We start from the raw sequence: 19,381 nt of genomic DNA, 5'->3' as shown, positions 1-19,381 counted from the left end.
TTTTACTCTCGTACTTTCTCACCACCCATTTCTGCATAATAATAAGTAGAATTCCTTAATGTCTGTGACGATATATACGATACCAAGGAAACAGTATATTTATGGTTCAAATTGCTGTAAATTTATATTCACCGAGAGCCGCTCGAAAATTTTATATCAAAATTTCAATTTGCGAGCATTTGCATTGGCAGTTTGGAAAAAGTGTCTATTGACTTTTAATCTCATGTTGTAAAAGCTGGGTGATGGAACGACTCGAGAATTTAGCGGACTCAGCACGTTAATATTCATAATTCTTGAGCTTGCTTGGCTTTCCGATAAGTGGAGAACACGCACGGGGAAAATTCCAGAAATGTCAGGCATTCTCCAACATTTACTTGTCCCTTATGCATAGAGATGATAGTGGAAGTGGTAATATGGGGGGGGGGGGGATTTTTTAATGAAAATTCTCATACTAGTGTGGAAAAAGAGGCGCAGAAAATTTTGAAAAAAATTATTCAAGTATTTTCAGTATTGTATCGCCGAGTGTAGCCCTCAAACTGTTCTGTGAACTATATGTTATATTGAGGTTTCTTCTTTGAATAAAAATTCCGTGATTCTCCTATCTACCTAACTAGTATTCTTGTCATGTAGGACACTACACGCGTAGAGACCACTCGACATGCGAAGTACCCAATTCCTTGAGTTTGTTAGTGGAGGCCTGTTGCATCTTCTGTAGCCTCGAGATATAGTTGAAAAATCCCTCGAAATAATAAAATAAAAATGTTTCACATTTTCTCTACACAATAGACCGCCAGGTATGATGGTTTACAATAGACCCCCAGACATGATGATTCCCTTGATAAATTTAGCACTCTCCAAAATAATTTACTGTAAATTATTTACAATAAAATCCGAGATATGATAATTCCCATAACGACTTTAACAATCTTCAAAATAATTTACTCTAAATGATTTACGATGATGGAAACGTTCTGTCACCTCTAATATAGATATTTTCCATTCATTCGGTTGGAGGCTCCCAGGTGGGTAAAGAGGAGAAATTAGATACAATTAAATTAAAATTAATCTCCCTGAATTGATTAATCCAAAGCTTTGGTGTTTATTTTAATCTCGGAATTTCTGATACGTGAAAGAGAATTATATGGAATGAAATTCGATGGCAAACGTTAGGGGCAGTGATAAATTTCTTAACGAGGAAATCGTGACTGTTGAACTATCGAGAAACAAAGAGAGAAATTTTGGGAGACTCTGGAAACCCGGAGGCATCCTATGGGTACGCGTTGTCTGTGGATATGGCTAATAGACACCGTAAATCCCTACCACCAATACTCCTCTACTCTCTAACTCTGCGACAGTTGCCCTATTGCAAGCCAACCATAATTGGATCGCGTGACGAGCAAATGACGCGATGTGCACGAGCCAATACCGGACGTGCTTAGACCAAGATTTGACGTTACCGTTTAATCAGGGCAATCATCCCCTTGTTCCCCAACTTGAGGGTATCTCTGACTTTTATTCCATTTCCAAAGCCGCTTCTTTCTCAACTTACACCCGGTTTGAAAGAAAAAAAGTTTCGACATTAATATCTTCGATACTTCACGAACAAGACGATCACCGATCTCTTAGTACCAAATTATTAGGTGCCGTGTGCAGAGATTCAGTCACATGAAAAATGTATAACAAATATAAATAAAAATGTATAACCAATATAAACGCAAAAATATTGCGTTCTTATTTATAACGAGGATTTTGTTTGAAGTCGTATTGCGTTCATCATTAACCTTTCTGCTTCTCAAGCTTTGATCAGTACCAAAATTATGCTTTTCACCCTACGGGATCGTGTTACTAACAACATTTTTCATGATCGGAATTTAGATACCGTTGGTGCTCGACTTCCCATTACCGCGGTAAACTGAGTATTTGACAATTACCTTTATTGATCGTTATGATTTTATGAATAATTTCTACGGAATCATTGAAATTGATTCTCCTGGTAGTCATAAAATATTGTGCACATGAACGTGTTCATTGCATTAGTAGATGTATCAATAAATATATTTACCCATCGAATTGCAGTCCTGGTCTGAGGACGCAAGATATCGATCTTTAGGGACAACAATGACTCATGAAAAAAGAAAGCCTGCCATTTAAGTAATTTTAAGTAACAATGATAATTCAGAAAATCCAAGAATTCAATTTATTAGGTCCTGTCTAAAATTAAATTAATATTCACTCAACTGTTTTCCTTGATTCCAAACAATAAAATAATTATACTTTTTCCAATGACGAGTGTACACATTAGAAACCCCTATAACCTATCGATTTTCAATAAAAATATTCGTAAATTAAAAACAAATTTTTCCCTTTTTTATCCTCACTTGTCTGAGATATTAAAAGGCAAACTACTGCGCCGTACATATATTGACCGAATTTTCAGTTTGACGTTTTCTTAGCAGACGGCAGCACATTCAATATTACCGACCGCATTATTACTGCCATCTCTGGGGTGACCTTTGAACTTCGTTCAAGTAAGGATCACTCATTATTTCCGAATAATTGTTTGCTGTATTAATTAATAGCTCTTCGTTAATTTTTTTTTCCTCGTAGCGAGCAAAATGTCCTGGCTCCATAATGGAGATTTAACATTGAAAAAATACTGTCTATGATTGTGGAGACTGAGGGTCTTCATCTTTTTCAAGTGCATATTAAAAGAAAGACTACCAGTTAGAAACGATGACGAAGGGAATATTTCAAGAGTCTGAAATTATGCTGTCGTATCCCCTACGATTCTGTGGGTGGCCTGCGATTCTTCCTAATGAAGAAGGTTTCAACTAATAGAAAAATCATTATTTGTTAAGAACATCAATTTGGGACAAATTGAAAAAGTGCGAGTAAAGTATTTAGTGAGGTCGACACTATAAAAAAATTATATTGTAAAATAATAATATTTATTATAAATATGACATAGGGATTATAAATTGTTCTGTTTGTGAGTGGAATAGAATTGAAAATCCTTTCAACAACACGTTGTTAATCACTAGCGTAACAATTTTCAGTGAAAATCAATGTATCCAATGCTATAATGCCATTGAATGGCTTAAGTAACCAGGTTAGTATCGCTGTTCAGCAATTTCCCGATAACGGATATTAACCATGAAATTTCAGGGGACAATAAAGTGGTGACGACGGTGAGATGATGGGGATATTTATGAAGGGAATGAATTTGATCATCCAAACGAGAAAATGCCGTACTTTTGCCTGGATTTGGGAATACGGATACGGATACGGATACTTGCTATTAATCAAGAGATACTGTAATTGAATTTATCGTACAAATTGAGCATTTTCGCTTACAAAGAACGTAAAAGACGGAGATGATGGTGAACGTGAACTTGAAGAAGAGGATGAGAGATAAAGAGATAGCGTGAACTATGGTCGACTTTCGGGTGTAATTGAACGAGATTTTCATTAAGAGCCGAATCATTGATGAATTACACGAATGAGTAGGCCTATCCTGTAGTAAACTTATATTACACGGAAAGAATTAGTCCATCAGAATAATTTATCCCGTAGGATGACATTTTTTGAGAAAATTCCGGCATTTTTCAGTGTTTTGTCTATGAAAAATTCTAATACAGTCAATTTTCGGAAAATATTCTACCGAAAAGAATGAAAAGTTCGTGAAAGCGTCTCTGAGTTAATTTTCAAAAATTTGAAAAATAAATTTTTCCCTAGTGCAGGTAATGATGACTGTAAATGCAATAAATAAAGTTATTAAATGATTTTTTTTCCAAAAATCGATAGTCAGTAAATTTGACTGTATTTAGATCCAAGTGCGCTAATTGACCAAGTCCTCGATGGAAATGTTATGAAATGGTAATTTCTTGAGAAAGTTGCAGCGGTGCTAGAAATAAATGAAAAAGAGTCAATTCGTCGCAGAGACTTGGCAGAGTCGTTGTAATGCCGTTGTATGATCGTCTTCAGAATAATTGAGAATACGTACATCATACAATACACGTCATCCCAGGAGTATTCCACCGGTAACATATATGATGAAATCTCCTGCCACGAACAAATCCAAGTGAAGTATCATTACACTATGAAGGGGTCGTAGAGATAAAAGATTCGTTCACGGTTCTTTTTTCTCCTTTTCATCTTTTAGCCATGTATCCGGATATTCTCTCTTATCATATATGAGTATACTCAGAGTAGAAGTGATGCGTCTTATTCTGGTTTTACGATTAAGAGGAGTTTTTCAACGTGTGATGAAAAAGCGTTCTCCAGAATACGCCCAAAAGTTATATTCAAAAACTCGTTCGTTATGACTTGATTTACTATTTCGGTTGTTACAAAAATTAATAATTAAATTTCGGGTAATTAGGTTAGTTGCAGAAAATGCTATTCTCTGTTAACTGATCAATTAATTATACTTAGCAGTGATTTTTTTGGGGAGTTCCTCACATTTATATTTCGTCCGCAAAGATAGTTCGCAAAAGTGCTGTTTACTATGTGAAACAGTAAATTTTCAGTTCTAACACACCAGAGGTGAGTGAAATATTTTCTTACTCGTGTGAAATTTATTGTCAGTCACTCTACAATAAAAAATGCTCCATGTTTACGTTATTAATAATATAATGTTTCTTCCCTCCATTGTTGAAGGTTTTTATTTCTTCTTGCTGGAATATTTAATGGTGATTGTTTCCGGGAAATCACCCCTAAAAAAGACGAGTGATAAAGTATCCTCTTGTCTGAGCTGTGCATGCAACGTATGCGAATCCCCACACAATAATCTCTCGACGAAAGGAGAGGTAAACAAGGACGGAAGATCATTTGGATAATATCGGTGCAATATTCTCAAATATTTTACAATTTTCAATAATTTCCATATGCGTATTTTGTTTCAGTCATTTTCCTTAAAAACGTTTCCTCAATTTCATTCCAGAACTAAAAATTATGAAATATCTTGTTTTATCTTATTATTTCTCATCTGGTACAAATGGAGTTCTTCTCGGGAGTCGCATATTATTTCAGTCTGATGATAATTCTTACTTTAAAAATGAAAAAAAAATTCAACTGAAAATTATATCATAAATTTGAAAAATCCAGGAGTTTATCACATCATCATCCACTTACTTGCTGTAATTTATAAAACTGTATTAATTCGTCCAGTTGTTGGAGCCTAAGGTAAATGCATTTTTTGCAAAAAATATTAATACAATAAAGTGTAGCTGATCAAAAAAAATCTAAACCATTTCCTTCAAAATTAAACTCCTAAATTCGTTTTATGGACACGGCAAAGTGAAAAAAATTTTTTAATTTTCAAAAATAGAAACAAAAAATCACATTTTGACAAATTGTCTTTAGTCTTACGTACTTAGTTATACTTCTTCTCCTCACCCCCTCATCCCTTGATCTGGCCTTTTCTCGCTCATCTCTACCACTACTCCCAATTCTCGTTATTTTGAATTAGTAGCGTGCGAGACTCCCGATGCACGCAAAAGTCGCCCTTAAACATTCAGTGAGAATAAGGGCGAGAATCGTGCGTCGGCGGCCAGAAGGATAAGTGATAAATCGACTTGCGCACCAGCCAATGAGGCTCGAAAGTAGCGCTTCGGGATTGGCTCATACATAGACCACACCCACATCATTAACAGACATTTGAAATGACAGACAGTTTCACACAGTACGAAAATTATTTTCGTCGGATATCACGAGACAAATTGAAAAAAAAATTCAAATTATAAACAAAAAAACATTTCGAACCCCCATCAGGTCTACATGCCCTTCAGCTATCGATAAGTCCACAATCTCGTTATATTACTAGTCGATTATCTCTGTATATTCTAAAAAGAAAAAAAAATCCGAAATTTCGGTTTCGTTAAAAAAAAATTCAGAAAAATATAAGAAAATGATAAAAATTGTGTCAATAAAAAATTTTTAAATGAATAGAAAAAATAATTATATTAATAAGAATTTACCCAGTGTAAAACGGTCTTCTGTAGGCGTTGTCCATTAAGGGCGTGTACAATTCGAGTTGACACTCCCCTCGCTAACTAGGGCTATGTCTACCCAGATGGAAGTCTCAAAAAACCGACCAATCCGCGATGCGAGACGGCCACTGTCGCGGGGATGAAATACCACGACGGGGCAACGCACTCCCTTTTTTGTACAGCACTTGATGGTAGACGACATCCCCCTACCCCACCTACCATTCTTTAATCTAACAACTTGTGGGGGGGTGGGTCCTGCCCACCGCCCTCCGTTTTCGCTCACTCGAAGCTCATTCCGCTACATCTGCAGCCTTCGCATTATACCCCTGGCGGAGTAGTACCCCCTGCTTTTCGTCATACGTTCCTTCCACGAGTCACCCCTATCAACGATTCAGTTCCCGATCGCCGCGACGACGACACGGTACACGACACATGGGCTTTACATCAATTAAACAAAAAAAAAACATTGGATTTACGAACTCATTCAATTATTCTCTCCTTCGCGTCCTCTGTTATGATCACCGGATCGCGCGGATTTCCAACCACTCGTTACCCCCTAGTTCCGTGAAATAAGTGAATAATATTTTTGAAAATCGTGTAACAATACATTGTGATATATATCAGATTTTTTTTTCTGATGTTCGACTTTGACTGTTGCGACGCTGATATTGAGCTAGAATTGTGAAAGAATGTTTTGTTGATCGTTCTGAATGAAGATATTCCTCGAATTTATAACGAAAACTCTGCATTATGGTAAATTATCCAGTGGATCAGTGGAAAAAAAAGAAGTGTTTATTCTCAAAGAGTGAAAAGAAAAGGAGTGCGAAGGGTTGAAGGGTGAAGAACAAATATTCAAGAAGACTGAAGGTTCAGTACCTGCAATACGATACGAGGACTTTTCAGTGAGTACAAATAATCGTTTATACAAAATTACATCAAACGTCTCGTTGAGCGTTTCATTCACTATTTTAACGCAATTTTGTTGGACTGCATAAACAAATAAGATTCAGTCACTGAAACACTGGGTGATCGGCTTCCCCAAGCGCCCACCGTGTTCTTCAATAAAATTTGTATCGGGCGATTGCTTAAACTCAGTTAAAATGTTCCATTGTCAGCTGTCATTTAATTATTCAAATATTTATCTGCCGAAGGTGTGACCATAATTTCACGTAATTGGCTTGCGTGGGTGTTGAGGCTGCCGTCGTCAAATGAAAAACATTTCTATCTCCGTGGAAATGATATTCTAATGAATTTTCAACGTCGAATGATTCGATACTGAAGGGCCTCCAATGTCTATTGAATTAAGCACAATTCTAAAATATAAAGCGCAGTAAATTTGGAAGTATGAAAGAAAAAACTTGAAGCTGGTGGAGACTGAGAACCCCGAACCGTCGGATGGTAATACGAGAAAGAGCTCAAGTATTCTCATCCACAGGCCGTCGCTGTAAACAACACAATAGAGAACTCTTGATGTTGATGTACAAGGCACTATTTAGTTAGAGAGACAATCATTTTCAGCCATTTCCCTGTCATTTACAGTGAAACAAATATTTACATTCCGCTGATGAACGTAAACAAGGATTTTTATTTCTTAAAAACAGAACACTGTAGATGCAAATGTTGAGAAAAATCTCTGGATGACAACCAGATGAAAGAGTGATGGCAATGAGATATTAAATAGCTCCAAAGAAAATTTAAAAAAAAATAACCGAAGATGCCGCAGCGATCGCCTTTCGCCATTCAGGAGCTACTGGGTCTGAATGGTACAGGTAATTCAAGTAGTACAGATCGAGGATCACCCCAGAGTTCACCACCAGTGGGTGTATCAGCTGTCTCTTACGCACCAACAACACCACATCATAAAATATGGGACTACATGCCAAGTTTAACCAATCATCTTGGCAACTTGGGAAATCTTGGCAACTTAACTGCCTCAAGGATGGCCTACTTGAATGCCCAAGCAGCTGTCGCTGCTGCATTCTTACCACCTCCACATCCCCATCCGGCTCATCATGTTGCCCATCACCAGGTGCATCAGGCTGGTCAATTACCATCATCACCCGGAATCAACGTACATCCAGCAACTGCTCATGCGCAACACGTATTACCAGGTGCTGCTGCATCTTCCAATCATCATCAGCACAGTCCAACTCATCAGCACTCATCCAACCATGGTAAGCACATACAATATATTGCACATTCCATACCTGAACCACTTTGTAGGACTTCTGTAGTTCCTGAATTGTATTTTTAACTGGATTTGTGCGCAAGATGTTTGCGACTGGTCACACTTTGAAGGCTTTCAGCTTGCGGTGAGAAAAACAAAGTTTCTTGGGGAGTAATGCTTTATTTACATGAAACATCTCGAGACTTGGAAATTTTCAAGAGTAAAATCACGTGCCCCAGAGGATAGACAATTTCAGCCAATAAATTTTGTATTTGTCCTGAAGACAAGTAGAATATCCAGATGATCAGAAATCCATTTATCGTATTACGTAAAAATCAATTGATTTAAGAACTTTCTCTTTTCGTATAAACTAATTCCCCTCTTTTTTTTCTCAACGCACCTCATGCTAATAGTTGTTATTTTTCTGAACCCAAAAAATTCCACGCACTGCCCAACACAACACTACACTGACTCAATTATTGAAAACTTTTTTTAAATTCCACACCTACAACAAGTATCGTTTCCTCTGAAGGCAAAAATACGTTCGTAATTAAGTTTCGATATAAAATCCCCTTGATTTGGTCCAAACTTGTTGATTTTTGGAGTCTGTCTGGGATGAGTAGGGCTTCTATTGTCAATCAACTGCTGCACTTTCATCAGGGTCCAAAGTAGCCCGAAATTATCATCATTGTTAGCGGGAGGATTAATGGAGCAAGTGTGAGACTATCACCTCATCCCACACTCCATTCGCGTTCTTTATACCTCATACCTCCTTGATTCGATGTTGAAGTGAATTAATAGCCGTATCTACTAGTAGGTGTGAAACGAGCACTTAACAGTGTCGTACTGGTGACTATCGCTCAACAGAGAGCCACTCAAGATTGTGTTACCGAAAATCGATACACGTCTCATTGCGTTTTCGCACACGAGGGTTTTTAGGTGGGTATCATGGTATAGTGTGTATTTCAGACCCTCTATTGTTGCCGATGAAAAGGTATACAGATGAAAAACGAGGGAGTCGAGAAGAAGTGGTCCGTGAGAAAGACTTATTTTCCCATTTGTTTATATATCATCAACTGGGCGAGTTCAGGATTGACATCGAATCACTGCTGTTATCAGTTGTACGACAATTCCTCTCTCTCTCCCTTAAATAAAAAGAGGAAAAGGGCCGAGCTGGAAGCAATGATTTTCCTGCAATTGAATTGATTCACAGTAGAGTTACGGTATACAACTACGTCCAATCGACGGGGTTTTGTCGTAACGTTAATGAAGAGAATTGGAGTGCAGAAAAAAAAAAAACTGATGACGAAACGTGTAGACAAAATAAAATTAACCGGAGGTGCACTGCTGGTCGCTCGCGCCTGAATTTCTGGGCGTTGATACGGGTGGGTTGAAGTGGGTGCGATCCTTTGAACAAGCCGCTTCAACGACTTGGCGATTTTTTTTTACCATCACCTTTCTCAATTAAAATTTTGTTTTACTCCCTCACAATTTGAAAACTACTGGACCGAATTTCGAGGAAAATCGAATGAGCTGAATTTAATCAAGACACTCGCGTTGCTTTGGTGAGAATGAAATTGTTCTTACAGTAGTATAAATAAATTTTAGTCGCGCCATTCGGAGAGAATGAAGGAGAGCCATGATTTTTTATTGATCCTGTTGATTGATGAGTAACTTGGACGACATCATTCAACATCAATGTACTTTGATTATTCAATGCCTTGAGGAATACGTTCAATGCGGAAAAGCTTATTAACTCTTTTAATTACCCCGTGGTGAGGGTAAGTCTGATTGTTGATCGAATTAACAACATGTCAAAGAATAAATTGGTTGAAGGGATTAGTTGGAGAGAAAAACCAGTGATAAAAAATCATTTGAGGCTAACGGCACATTCGTCTTCGATTATTCGATGGTTTTAAGCTTCCAGGGAGGTGTAGAATAGCACAGATTGGGCGATAGACTCTATGGAAAGCAGGAGATATGTAGGACATGTTAAAAACCAGAGGCAATGTGAGCAATATATCGCTTCATGAATCGTTTGTACTTTATGTTCACAAATAATCGTTGGCGTTGGGAATAATTAGTGGTATAATGAGTTGAGTGTTGGGCAGGGCTGCTGTGCCTCGCACCCAAAACACAAAAGGTCACGACAATAACGGAAAAATGGCCGCGCGCTTGATGGCTCCACTGTTCTCAACCCTTTCCTTTTTTTCCAACTGGGGAAGACTCGCTTAATGTGCTTAAAATGAGTCAATTTGCGTGGCTCAATCACTGCTCTTCTGTCAAATCCATGATAATTCTCTGAACTTCCCATTATCATTACCCTAAGCCGTCTTAAGACTATGGATTTTTTATTAATTCCAACTCTTATAATTTCTATCCCCCCCTGATTCAACAAGACACAATAGTTTTTTTGTGCGTCAGGGTAATCTTGGCAAAATAGTACAGCTCGATTTAAGAATTTTTGAAAATAAATTTGAGAGCACGTACTCAACATGTAAAAATTCGAATACGTCTACCAAATGGTATTTTGAGAACGATTTTTAGGTATCATATTACCAGTTAGACCCCATACAATACCCATACCCTGTCCATTCAAACGTCACTCCGGCACCTTTGCTAGTATTTACCTCACGCGTTCGTGGTATACCTTCATCTTGTTTTGTCTTAAATCCTGCTCGGAGTCTTGTGGGATGAGAATCCAATACTCAGCTGGTAACAGGCCAGTCTGAGAATACGAAAAAAAAATTACTCGATTAAAAATATGATAATTCCAAACAACAAGTTCCAGTATAATTATGTCTCAAGATAAAAATGTACAAACGAACTCAAAAAATCAAATTTTCCCGCTATTGCGGTGTGTGCGAATGAAAATGGCTATTGTTGCTAGAGGCGTTGGAATGTTTATGTTCAGCCTCATGTGAACATTCACCGCATTTTTGTTCATCTCAACTACTGCATAGGGAATCGTCTCTATATGGTCCGTTTGAAGTTGGCAATCAACCAGATTGCCTATCAAGCCCTGACGTCGCCCCTTGCCATGATTTTATATATATGTATATGTATTCGTATATATACATCCCTCTCATTCTCCGGGATTCTTCTTCGATGATCATGGAGACGCTTCGACACCCTTCTCACTGCCAGCATTTTCATTTCCATCTCTATTTTTTCTTCCTTCAAAATATTTTCCCTTTCGAGATGCTCGGCGCGTATCTGTACATATTGTTAGTACATAACGAATATTTGTATGTACATGGAGGCATGGCGTAGGAGGCCCTCTCTACAGTAGGTATATAAAGGGGCGATGTGAGTACTGCAATATACCCTGAGCTTACTCTAATACGTGTCTGGGCTATGCACAGCTCGATACTGATTAGTACTTCAAAGCAACATTACACAAAAAAGCGTTTTATGGATTAACCGCAGCGAAGGAGAGAGAAAGAAAGAGAGAGAGAGGGAGAAAGTGGAAAAACGAAAGCAACTGGAGTGTGTACACCATTCAAGTGAAAAAAAATCATGGAAACAAGAACAAGAAAAAAAAAATTAACAGATCATAAATCCACTTGGCTTCGTTCTCGTATAATAAGGGAGAAAATGGGGAAAATTATTGTACAATTGATCTGCAGACCCCTCGTATATTTCTGTGGTCACAAGTGCCATGGACGTATATAGAAGCCGGATTGAATCAAAGCATCTTAAGTATATTGAGTGCTAATAGAATTTTTTTATCGGTATGCAACCATTTTTTTTTCTGCATTATTCCACGATTCTGGCCTTCCACAAGAGGTGAAAGTTGGAAAATTGATAGTATAAATATTTTAAATATTCAGCATATATTTGAACGAAGTTACCTGGGAATGAAATGTCCTTGTGCTGATTCTGAAGTAGAAATTGAGGGAAATTAAACAGTTAGAGTCTGAGCGTACACAGTGAGAAACCGGTATGGAAGTTAATTGAGATTCTTGGGAGATTTGTCGCGTGGAATGTCTTAATTTAGTCGCATGAACGTCCTGACGCGCCTTAACAACTTGGAATAATTGGATAACACCTCCACTGCACGCTCCTTTCTGCCTATCACTTTAATCTCTTTTCAACTCTACCAATTTTCTATTATGAAAGTGCCCCCTCAGATTAGTTCTTTTATTCAGTGCACCATTCTGATTATCCCTAAGACCAATCGTCCAAGTAGGGGAATGTGCATATATTGTTACATATTTTCCGATGAAATTTTCTTTACACTTAGAGTCAAGTGAAAGCTCTGACCATTCCAGGTAATTAATCCCTCACGACTGTCCTCTATTTTTTCTGCCAGTGCATCTGGATTCATATAATCTCATAGTTGGATCGGAAAACGAGGGTGAAATACGTTCCTTCCCACTTATCCACAAAACTGACTGATCATCCCGCAATTTTCCTCAGTCACAAATGATTTTCTCTGATAGAGGGTTCTTGTCGACAGTGTCAATCATATCGCCAACCCTCATGAGCAATACCCTGGAACGTTCCTCCCATGTCTCTCACTTCCCTTTTTTCTCCACATAATCGCGTAATCCGATCAGTGACCAATCAATTCCGGTTAGCCTTAGATTTCGGCCCAGCCACGTTTCCCGCGTTTTTCCCTTTTCCACCAATAACAAAACAATGAAGAAAAGAACAGGCAGAACTTTGCAGGGCAGCTTGGGGAATAATCCCTAGTATACTCGAACTGTCGATCACCATATTATTAGTTAGTACCGACCAAGTGACGGAATTTATTCGTCTGGCGAAAGTCTCATTCACTTGGAAACTAATTGGTAATTTATTCGTGAAGATGATACACCAAGTTAGAACAAAGAGCAATTATCCACTCGTTACTAAATCAAACCATCGTATCAATCGTTTGGACGAAAATTAATTCTCATGATTACCGGAAATACAGGGCGGAAAGAGTGGGGATTATCCGATATTACGGTGGAGTGCGGATTGCGATGGGGTGGGGGCGGGGGCTAATAGATACATGGTTCAGTAGTCGCGCGCGGATATAAGTGAGTTTGAAAAAATTTTGGGGAGTGCAGATATATTTAGGATTTATCTTACCTCATGTTGTGTCCGAAAAAATCCGAATCGCTGTGGGGAACGACGAAAGACGTTTTGAAAATTAAAATTTACTGGGTCTGCACGGAGAGAAAAGTCTGTGAAAAATTACTGTGCGGGCGCTAGAATTGTGGTGCACACGCTAGAATAGGAGAATGTGTTCTACTCACTCATAAAAATTACTGTCAACACCATAAATTTTGTAATAAATTTTCTAATTAATGATATGTGGCTTCGTAAAATCTACTGAACAGCACTATCAAATTTGAAGATTTATTATTTTTTATTTGAGTTAAATGACAGATTGATAGAAATTCTTTAAAAATTCCTATCTAGCTCAATTTATTTTATTGCCACACAGCAATTTTTCGGTAACTCATTTCGATCAGTTAACGATGAGCGCCGAGTACAGCCGATTATTGCCGACGTTGGACTTCATCATGGGGAATGTTACATCAAACTCGGATTTTTACGAGGCCGATATAGAAGTTTTCTAAGCCGATTAACAAATTTTACTATACAACATAGTAATTTATGTCAGATCCGCAGCTTACGCCGAGACTGTAAGGCAGCACAGTATTGTTTATATAAATAACACTATAAAAATTGTCAGATTTTTCTCTCCGTGTGTAATAAAAAAATATTCTTGACCGAAATGAACAATATAAAATACATAAATATGCTTATTGAATAAAAAACAACATTGTTCTCGGTGTATGGCCACCGAACACATAATCATTACTTGGAGTAGTTCACAAATTATCAATTGGCCTTTCGGCAGTGTCTCCTCGCGCCTCGTAAATTATCATTTACCCCTTTGACACGCGCCTAATGCAACTCCAGAGGGACACACGCATCGTGGCAGTGGAACTTGGTCTAGGGGGAGCGTGGGGATAGTCTACGGTGAATTCAGCTTGCTATGTTGTTGGGTGCTGAACCCCTGGGGACCTGTGGGACGTTAATGAAATAACACGGGAATTAGTCCCGGACATTACCAGCAAACTATGTCCATTATCGTTCTGGCAGAAGAAGGAGAAGGGGGAGAGAGAGAGAGCGGCTGGCAATTTACGGAAAGTTCAGTAGAATGATAATGCAGTGCGGTTCACTCCGAACCAAAGCAGAGAACTTCAAATTTTTATGCAGTTACATTTGTTTTATTGTTGAAGGACGATTCAAGCCCACTAACATCCCTTGATTAAGGGAAAACTAAAAATCACATTGGTCTACCTTCTGCGTACGATAATAAAGAATTAAAGTTGATAGTTAAATCGTTTTTTATATTATTGATCGAGACAATCCCTATCCACAATCCAATAGTCTACGTAGGACAAAGTGCAGTGGAAAACTTTGATGAATTTACTAGAAATTCTAGGAAATTCAATTAGTTTGCATTTTTCATTACGTTATGGTACTATCGAATGGTAAATCTCGAATGAAATTTAAATCACTTGTAGTCGTCCCTACAATCCCATCGGCCCAATCCGGTTCAATATTGAGGCGCCAATTTTAAATCACCGCAACTCCCTCCAGCACAGGTTCGATAATTCATATTTTTTAAATATTTTAAATCGTAATCAGTCTGAAATTTTAATTTAATTATTTTAATACCGTCACCAGCTTGCCGGGGACAATGCTCGTTCCTTTTTTAATATTCAAGCCAGAAGTATATGAACGTTCATAATTAAAATATACGTACACAGACAAATCAGTAGTGCACACTAGCGCGTTATTGAAGGTCAATGCGTAAAATCCACATCTATGTGAGCTCAGTCGCCCTCGATCGAGTGAGAGCCACATATAAGTCACTCAAACAGCTATGGATTTCCAGTCCAACACCTCCATTGTCCTTCGTGTTGGAGAGTACTTCTTCGAGTATACATGAATTCACGCCTCCAAACTGGTATGCACACCGCGCACCCCAGGTAGGAAATGCCAATGTCCACGAAACGGGCCAGGTCTGGCACGAGACTGGCTTGCCAGATCTGGGCCACCAAGCTTGGCCCGAGGCATGGCCAGACCGGCAAAGAGCATGGCTTGCCAGGCTTGGGTCACTAAGCTTGGCCCGTGGTATGGCCAGACTGGCAAAGAGCACGGTTTGCCGGGCTTGGGCAACCACGCTTGACCCGAGGTATGGCCAGACTGGTAAAGAGCATGGCTTGCCAGGCTTGGGTCACCAAGCTTGCCCCGAGACATGGCCAGGCAGACAAGGGGCATGGTTTGCCAGGCTTGGGTCCCATATGGAACAGCATTCCAAAAATTGAATTCTCATGGGGAATGTTCCTTCACTAAATTTTTCGTCCTTTGATTCTCCTTCTTCCGAAGGTACCATTATTTCTTCTGAACATACTATTTCAGGGGAAAATATGCGTGGATATCACCGTATACCACACATTCTATGACAACAGCCCGTAAGATGGCGTGTTGAGTAGTCTGATTGTGGCAGTAGACATGAGTGTCGTGTGCGGCAATTTATTATTTTAATATTACTCTTTTACTATTGTAATATGTCTCAGAGTTCATATTCACGGGTTAAAAAATACAGACATTTTCATCAACTGAAGAAAAAAGAATCTGTAAACGTAGAAGGCGCTAAAGAAAAAACTCCGGATTACAGTGAACGCAATAATGCCGATGAGGAAGAGGTTAGTTTGCCAACAGCCAATGAAATAACTATCCGTAGTGGATCTATTGTGGATCAAATTAGTGGAGATGTCGATGTTCGACATCTCGATGATAATGCTAGTGCTTGTGGTGATAGTTGGTCGGGTGGTGATGGTGATTGTGGCTCGTATAAGCATCTTAATGATTGCATCAGTGAATCCAATAGCAGCGTTGGAGACAGGGATGAACCAATTCTTGGGGGTTTATAGTTGATAATACTTCATTTTTCCGGGATAAATGGAATTGTAAAATCACTGTGTTAATATGACTCCATTAGTTCATTTTCGTAATTGTATTAGTTGTGATATTCTTGATAAAAGGTACGATTAATAGGAAAAGTTTATATTATCAATATATTTTTATCGCGAGGCGTTTCATTGGGCAGAATATATATTAATATATGAATATTGTTTAGTATTCGGCTGTCATTGAAGTATTAATTATATTTATTATATTTCTCCTGGCGAGGTCGGAAATCCAGAAGATGGAAATAACAATTGGAAAATGTGATGTATCTTAGCATAATAAAGTATTTTCTATGTCATTTCCTCATAAGTTAGATCACGGGAATAAATATCCGTTGTTGGTTCAGGGATTAAATATTATGTCCAAAAGTTTAAAGGGAAAAATAATAAGTGGATTTTTAATTTTTAAGAAAAATTCTAATGAAAGTAATTTCAGCCATTGAGAGCTGTTTTCAGTATTTGGTGATTCAAGTCAAATAATATTTATAAGGTTGAAGTTTCACAATCGGACTGCGTCCATATTCCCCAAAGATTTCAAATTTAAGGGTTGAAATTAATTAGTTATATGTAATCCTATCCAAGACTTTTTTATATTTCTAAGTTTGTTTGAAAGAGTGAATATAATAAGCAATATTATATAGAACTAGCACACAATCAATGCAACTAAATATCATTCTGTGTTCCGGAGTTGCAGATGGAGAAGACATTATTGTAAAAAAAGGACGTCTTTCCGAGATGAAAAAATAATTCTTATCAGGATAATTCGTATCAGCAATTGTCTATGGATATAAGAATTAATTCTTATCATCCATAGCGGAATAAATTATCCATAATATTGCTATTATAATGACTGTTTTCATGCTTGAATTGAAGCACGATAATTTATCAATTCTAAACTACTAATTTAAAAAATAACATTGGTGCGTTATTTTGTTGGATATTTTGTTAATACAATCTTCGAATTCTGAAGACTGACTGCTAATATTATTAGATTGTAAGAGAGAGTTTATTAAGACTTAATATGGTATGTCGTATTAAATTTCGGATTCAAATGATCTACGTAGATTATTTATTTTAAAAGCGGATGAAAATAATCCACAAAAGATTTTTCTACAATTTATACCTGCAATCATTTTTTTGAGTTTTCATATTCTGTTCGCGGAAAAATCTCATAGTTGTGATTATCTTTCATGAAAATTGGAGATACAAACACTGCATATCTTTAACTGTTCAACCAAAATCGGATGAAAACATGTACTATGTCGATAGGAGGAAAAAAGTTTTTGATTGGCTGAGTTTTTTTGTCAATAGATTTAATAAATTTAAATATAAGTTTTGTCACATAATAAAACTGTTTTCTGTATAATGTTGAAGGTAATAAATACATGTCTGCTTATCAGATATACCGTTCATATATTTATTGGTGATTCTGAACCCAATACAGGCAACGGTTGGAGCCTGGCCACAGCTCTGGTCGTAAATCTGGGCCAATTTCGGGCCGAATGGTCAGCCCAGAATGCGGCCAAAGTTCGGCAATAGGTCTGGGCCAATTTCGGGCCGAATGGTAAGCCCAGAGTGCGGCCAAAGTTCGGCAACAGGCCTGGGCCAATTTCGGGCCGAATGGTAAGCCCAGAGTGCGGCCAAAGTACGGCGACCGAAGTCTGGCCAAAGTTCGGTCCCAGGCCTGGCCCCGTGTTATCATCCCAGGGTCTAGCCAAGTTCGGCGCGAGTTTGGCTGGAGCCCGGGTGCCGAGCTACGGCAGCTCGGCGGCCGTGCTTGTACCAAGGTTGGCCCATTCGTTTTTTCCTACCTGGGACACTCTACATAAATCGAGCTTCTCCGTCTGTCGTTCATCAATCCGTATTACACGGAATTGCGTGCGCAGATCAACCCTCCTATGAACATACAGGTTTATCTGGATTTTTTAAAACTATAGTGAACTGCTTGGTCAACCACCCGAACACTATATAATACATACCTTTGCCATAATTTTCCTGTGAAGTTCATTGCCGGTTTTTCATTGATTACCAATCTCTCTCACCTATTTCACAGAACTCGAACTTGATGAATTTCTCGATTAATTATTGAAATGGTTAATTGATTCTTGACAGTTTCCCATCCGTCATTTATACAGCTTCCGGAATAATCATTACACAGAAACGAAAATATAAAATAAACACAATCAGTTTGTTTTATATTTTGAAATGTTACCCGCGGGAGAACATTTGGGATTTTAAAAAATGTGAGTTGGAACCGAAATTATAAAAAATCCTACTGTGAAATCAACAATAATTGGTGACAATTAAATGCAGAAAATGTTTAGATGGAAACGTGAATATGAGGGAGACGAATAAATCACTTGATGTGCCAGATTTCGCAATTAGTCACCCCCTAATGCATATTTATGATGGGAAAACACTTATTCACATGAGAAATGTCCTGGAAAGCATCAGAAATGTACCCACAAGGCGCGCCCACGTGCACCTACCCAAAAAAAAACGGAAGAGGATGGAAAAATAAAAAAAAGAGTGAGTCAAAGGCAAGAGGAGGAGTGCTTTATCCGTGAAGTAAAACCGCAAATCCTAGTATAATACTAATAGAAGTATAATAGGTTCAATAGAGCGCGCTGGTCTTCGGCGACAATGCGATCTTGTCAAAATACTCAACGTGGTAACATGAAACTTGGGACATGGATTTTCTCAATGGGTGTTACTGCCTCTCACTCGTGTCCTTTTATTGGTACTTTTGTACTTGAAAACCCCACGGTTTCTTATATCATTGATCCTCGTATTATTATTCAATGCTTTTTTTGTACGAAAAATGTGAAACCACTCAAAACGACAAACGGAAGGAACTAAATGATTGAGGTCTAAGTTACCAGCACAGGGCACAGGGCGTAGTATTTCATCAAAAATCTACCCCCCGTTCGGTACAGAGATTAAATTTTTGGCGCATGCCAATTAACGAATGAGCACGTCCTTCAAGAAATTCCAAAAATTTTTACGCATTTTATTATGAAAATTTGTCTGAACTGGCAATTTAACGAAAATGGAGGTTTAATTTCACTTTAAAAATTCTCGTTCTCACGGAAATATCGATAACATTTCCCCAAAATAAACCCATTTACCCTGAATTACTCACTTTCATAATTTCTTCTCCTTCAATTTTTCATTATTCAAAAACTTCCCATCAGGAAACTGCCTCGATTTACCCGAAAAAATCAAAAACTTGAATTCCACCG

At 38.0% G+C, this 19,381-nt stretch overlaps 1 protein-coding gene across 5 annotated transcripts in view; it reads left to right on the top strand.

The window, feature by feature from the left end:
* Positions 1–6,049: 6,049 nt before the first annotated feature.
* LOC135163164 (visual system homeobox 1-like) overlaps positions 6,050–19,381 on the top strand; it is a 43,434-nt gene continuing 30,102 nt past the window's right edge. For all 5 annotated transcript variants that reach the window (XM_064122409.1, XM_064122412.1, XM_064122408.1 and 2 more), the window contains exons 1-2: positions 6,050–6,892; positions 7,142–8,164. In XM_064122409.1, the coding sequence (XP_063978479.1) occupies positions 7,705–8,164 (460 nt within the window). In that variant the 5' untranslated portion in view covers positions 6,050–6,892; positions 7,142–7,704. The remainder of the gene's footprint in view (positions 6,893–7,141; positions 8,165–19,381) is intronic.

The sequence above is a fragment of the Diachasmimorpha longicaudata genome, chromosome 5 (genome assembly GCF_034640455.1).
Source record: "Diachasmimorpha longicaudata isolate KC_UGA_2023 chromosome 5, iyDiaLong2, whole genome shotgun sequence".
Classification (NCBI taxonomy): Eukaryota; Metazoa; Arthropoda; class Insecta; order Hymenoptera; family Braconidae; genus Diachasmimorpha; species Diachasmimorpha longicaudata.
This window is presented reverse-complemented; position numbering and strand designations above follow the sequence as displayed.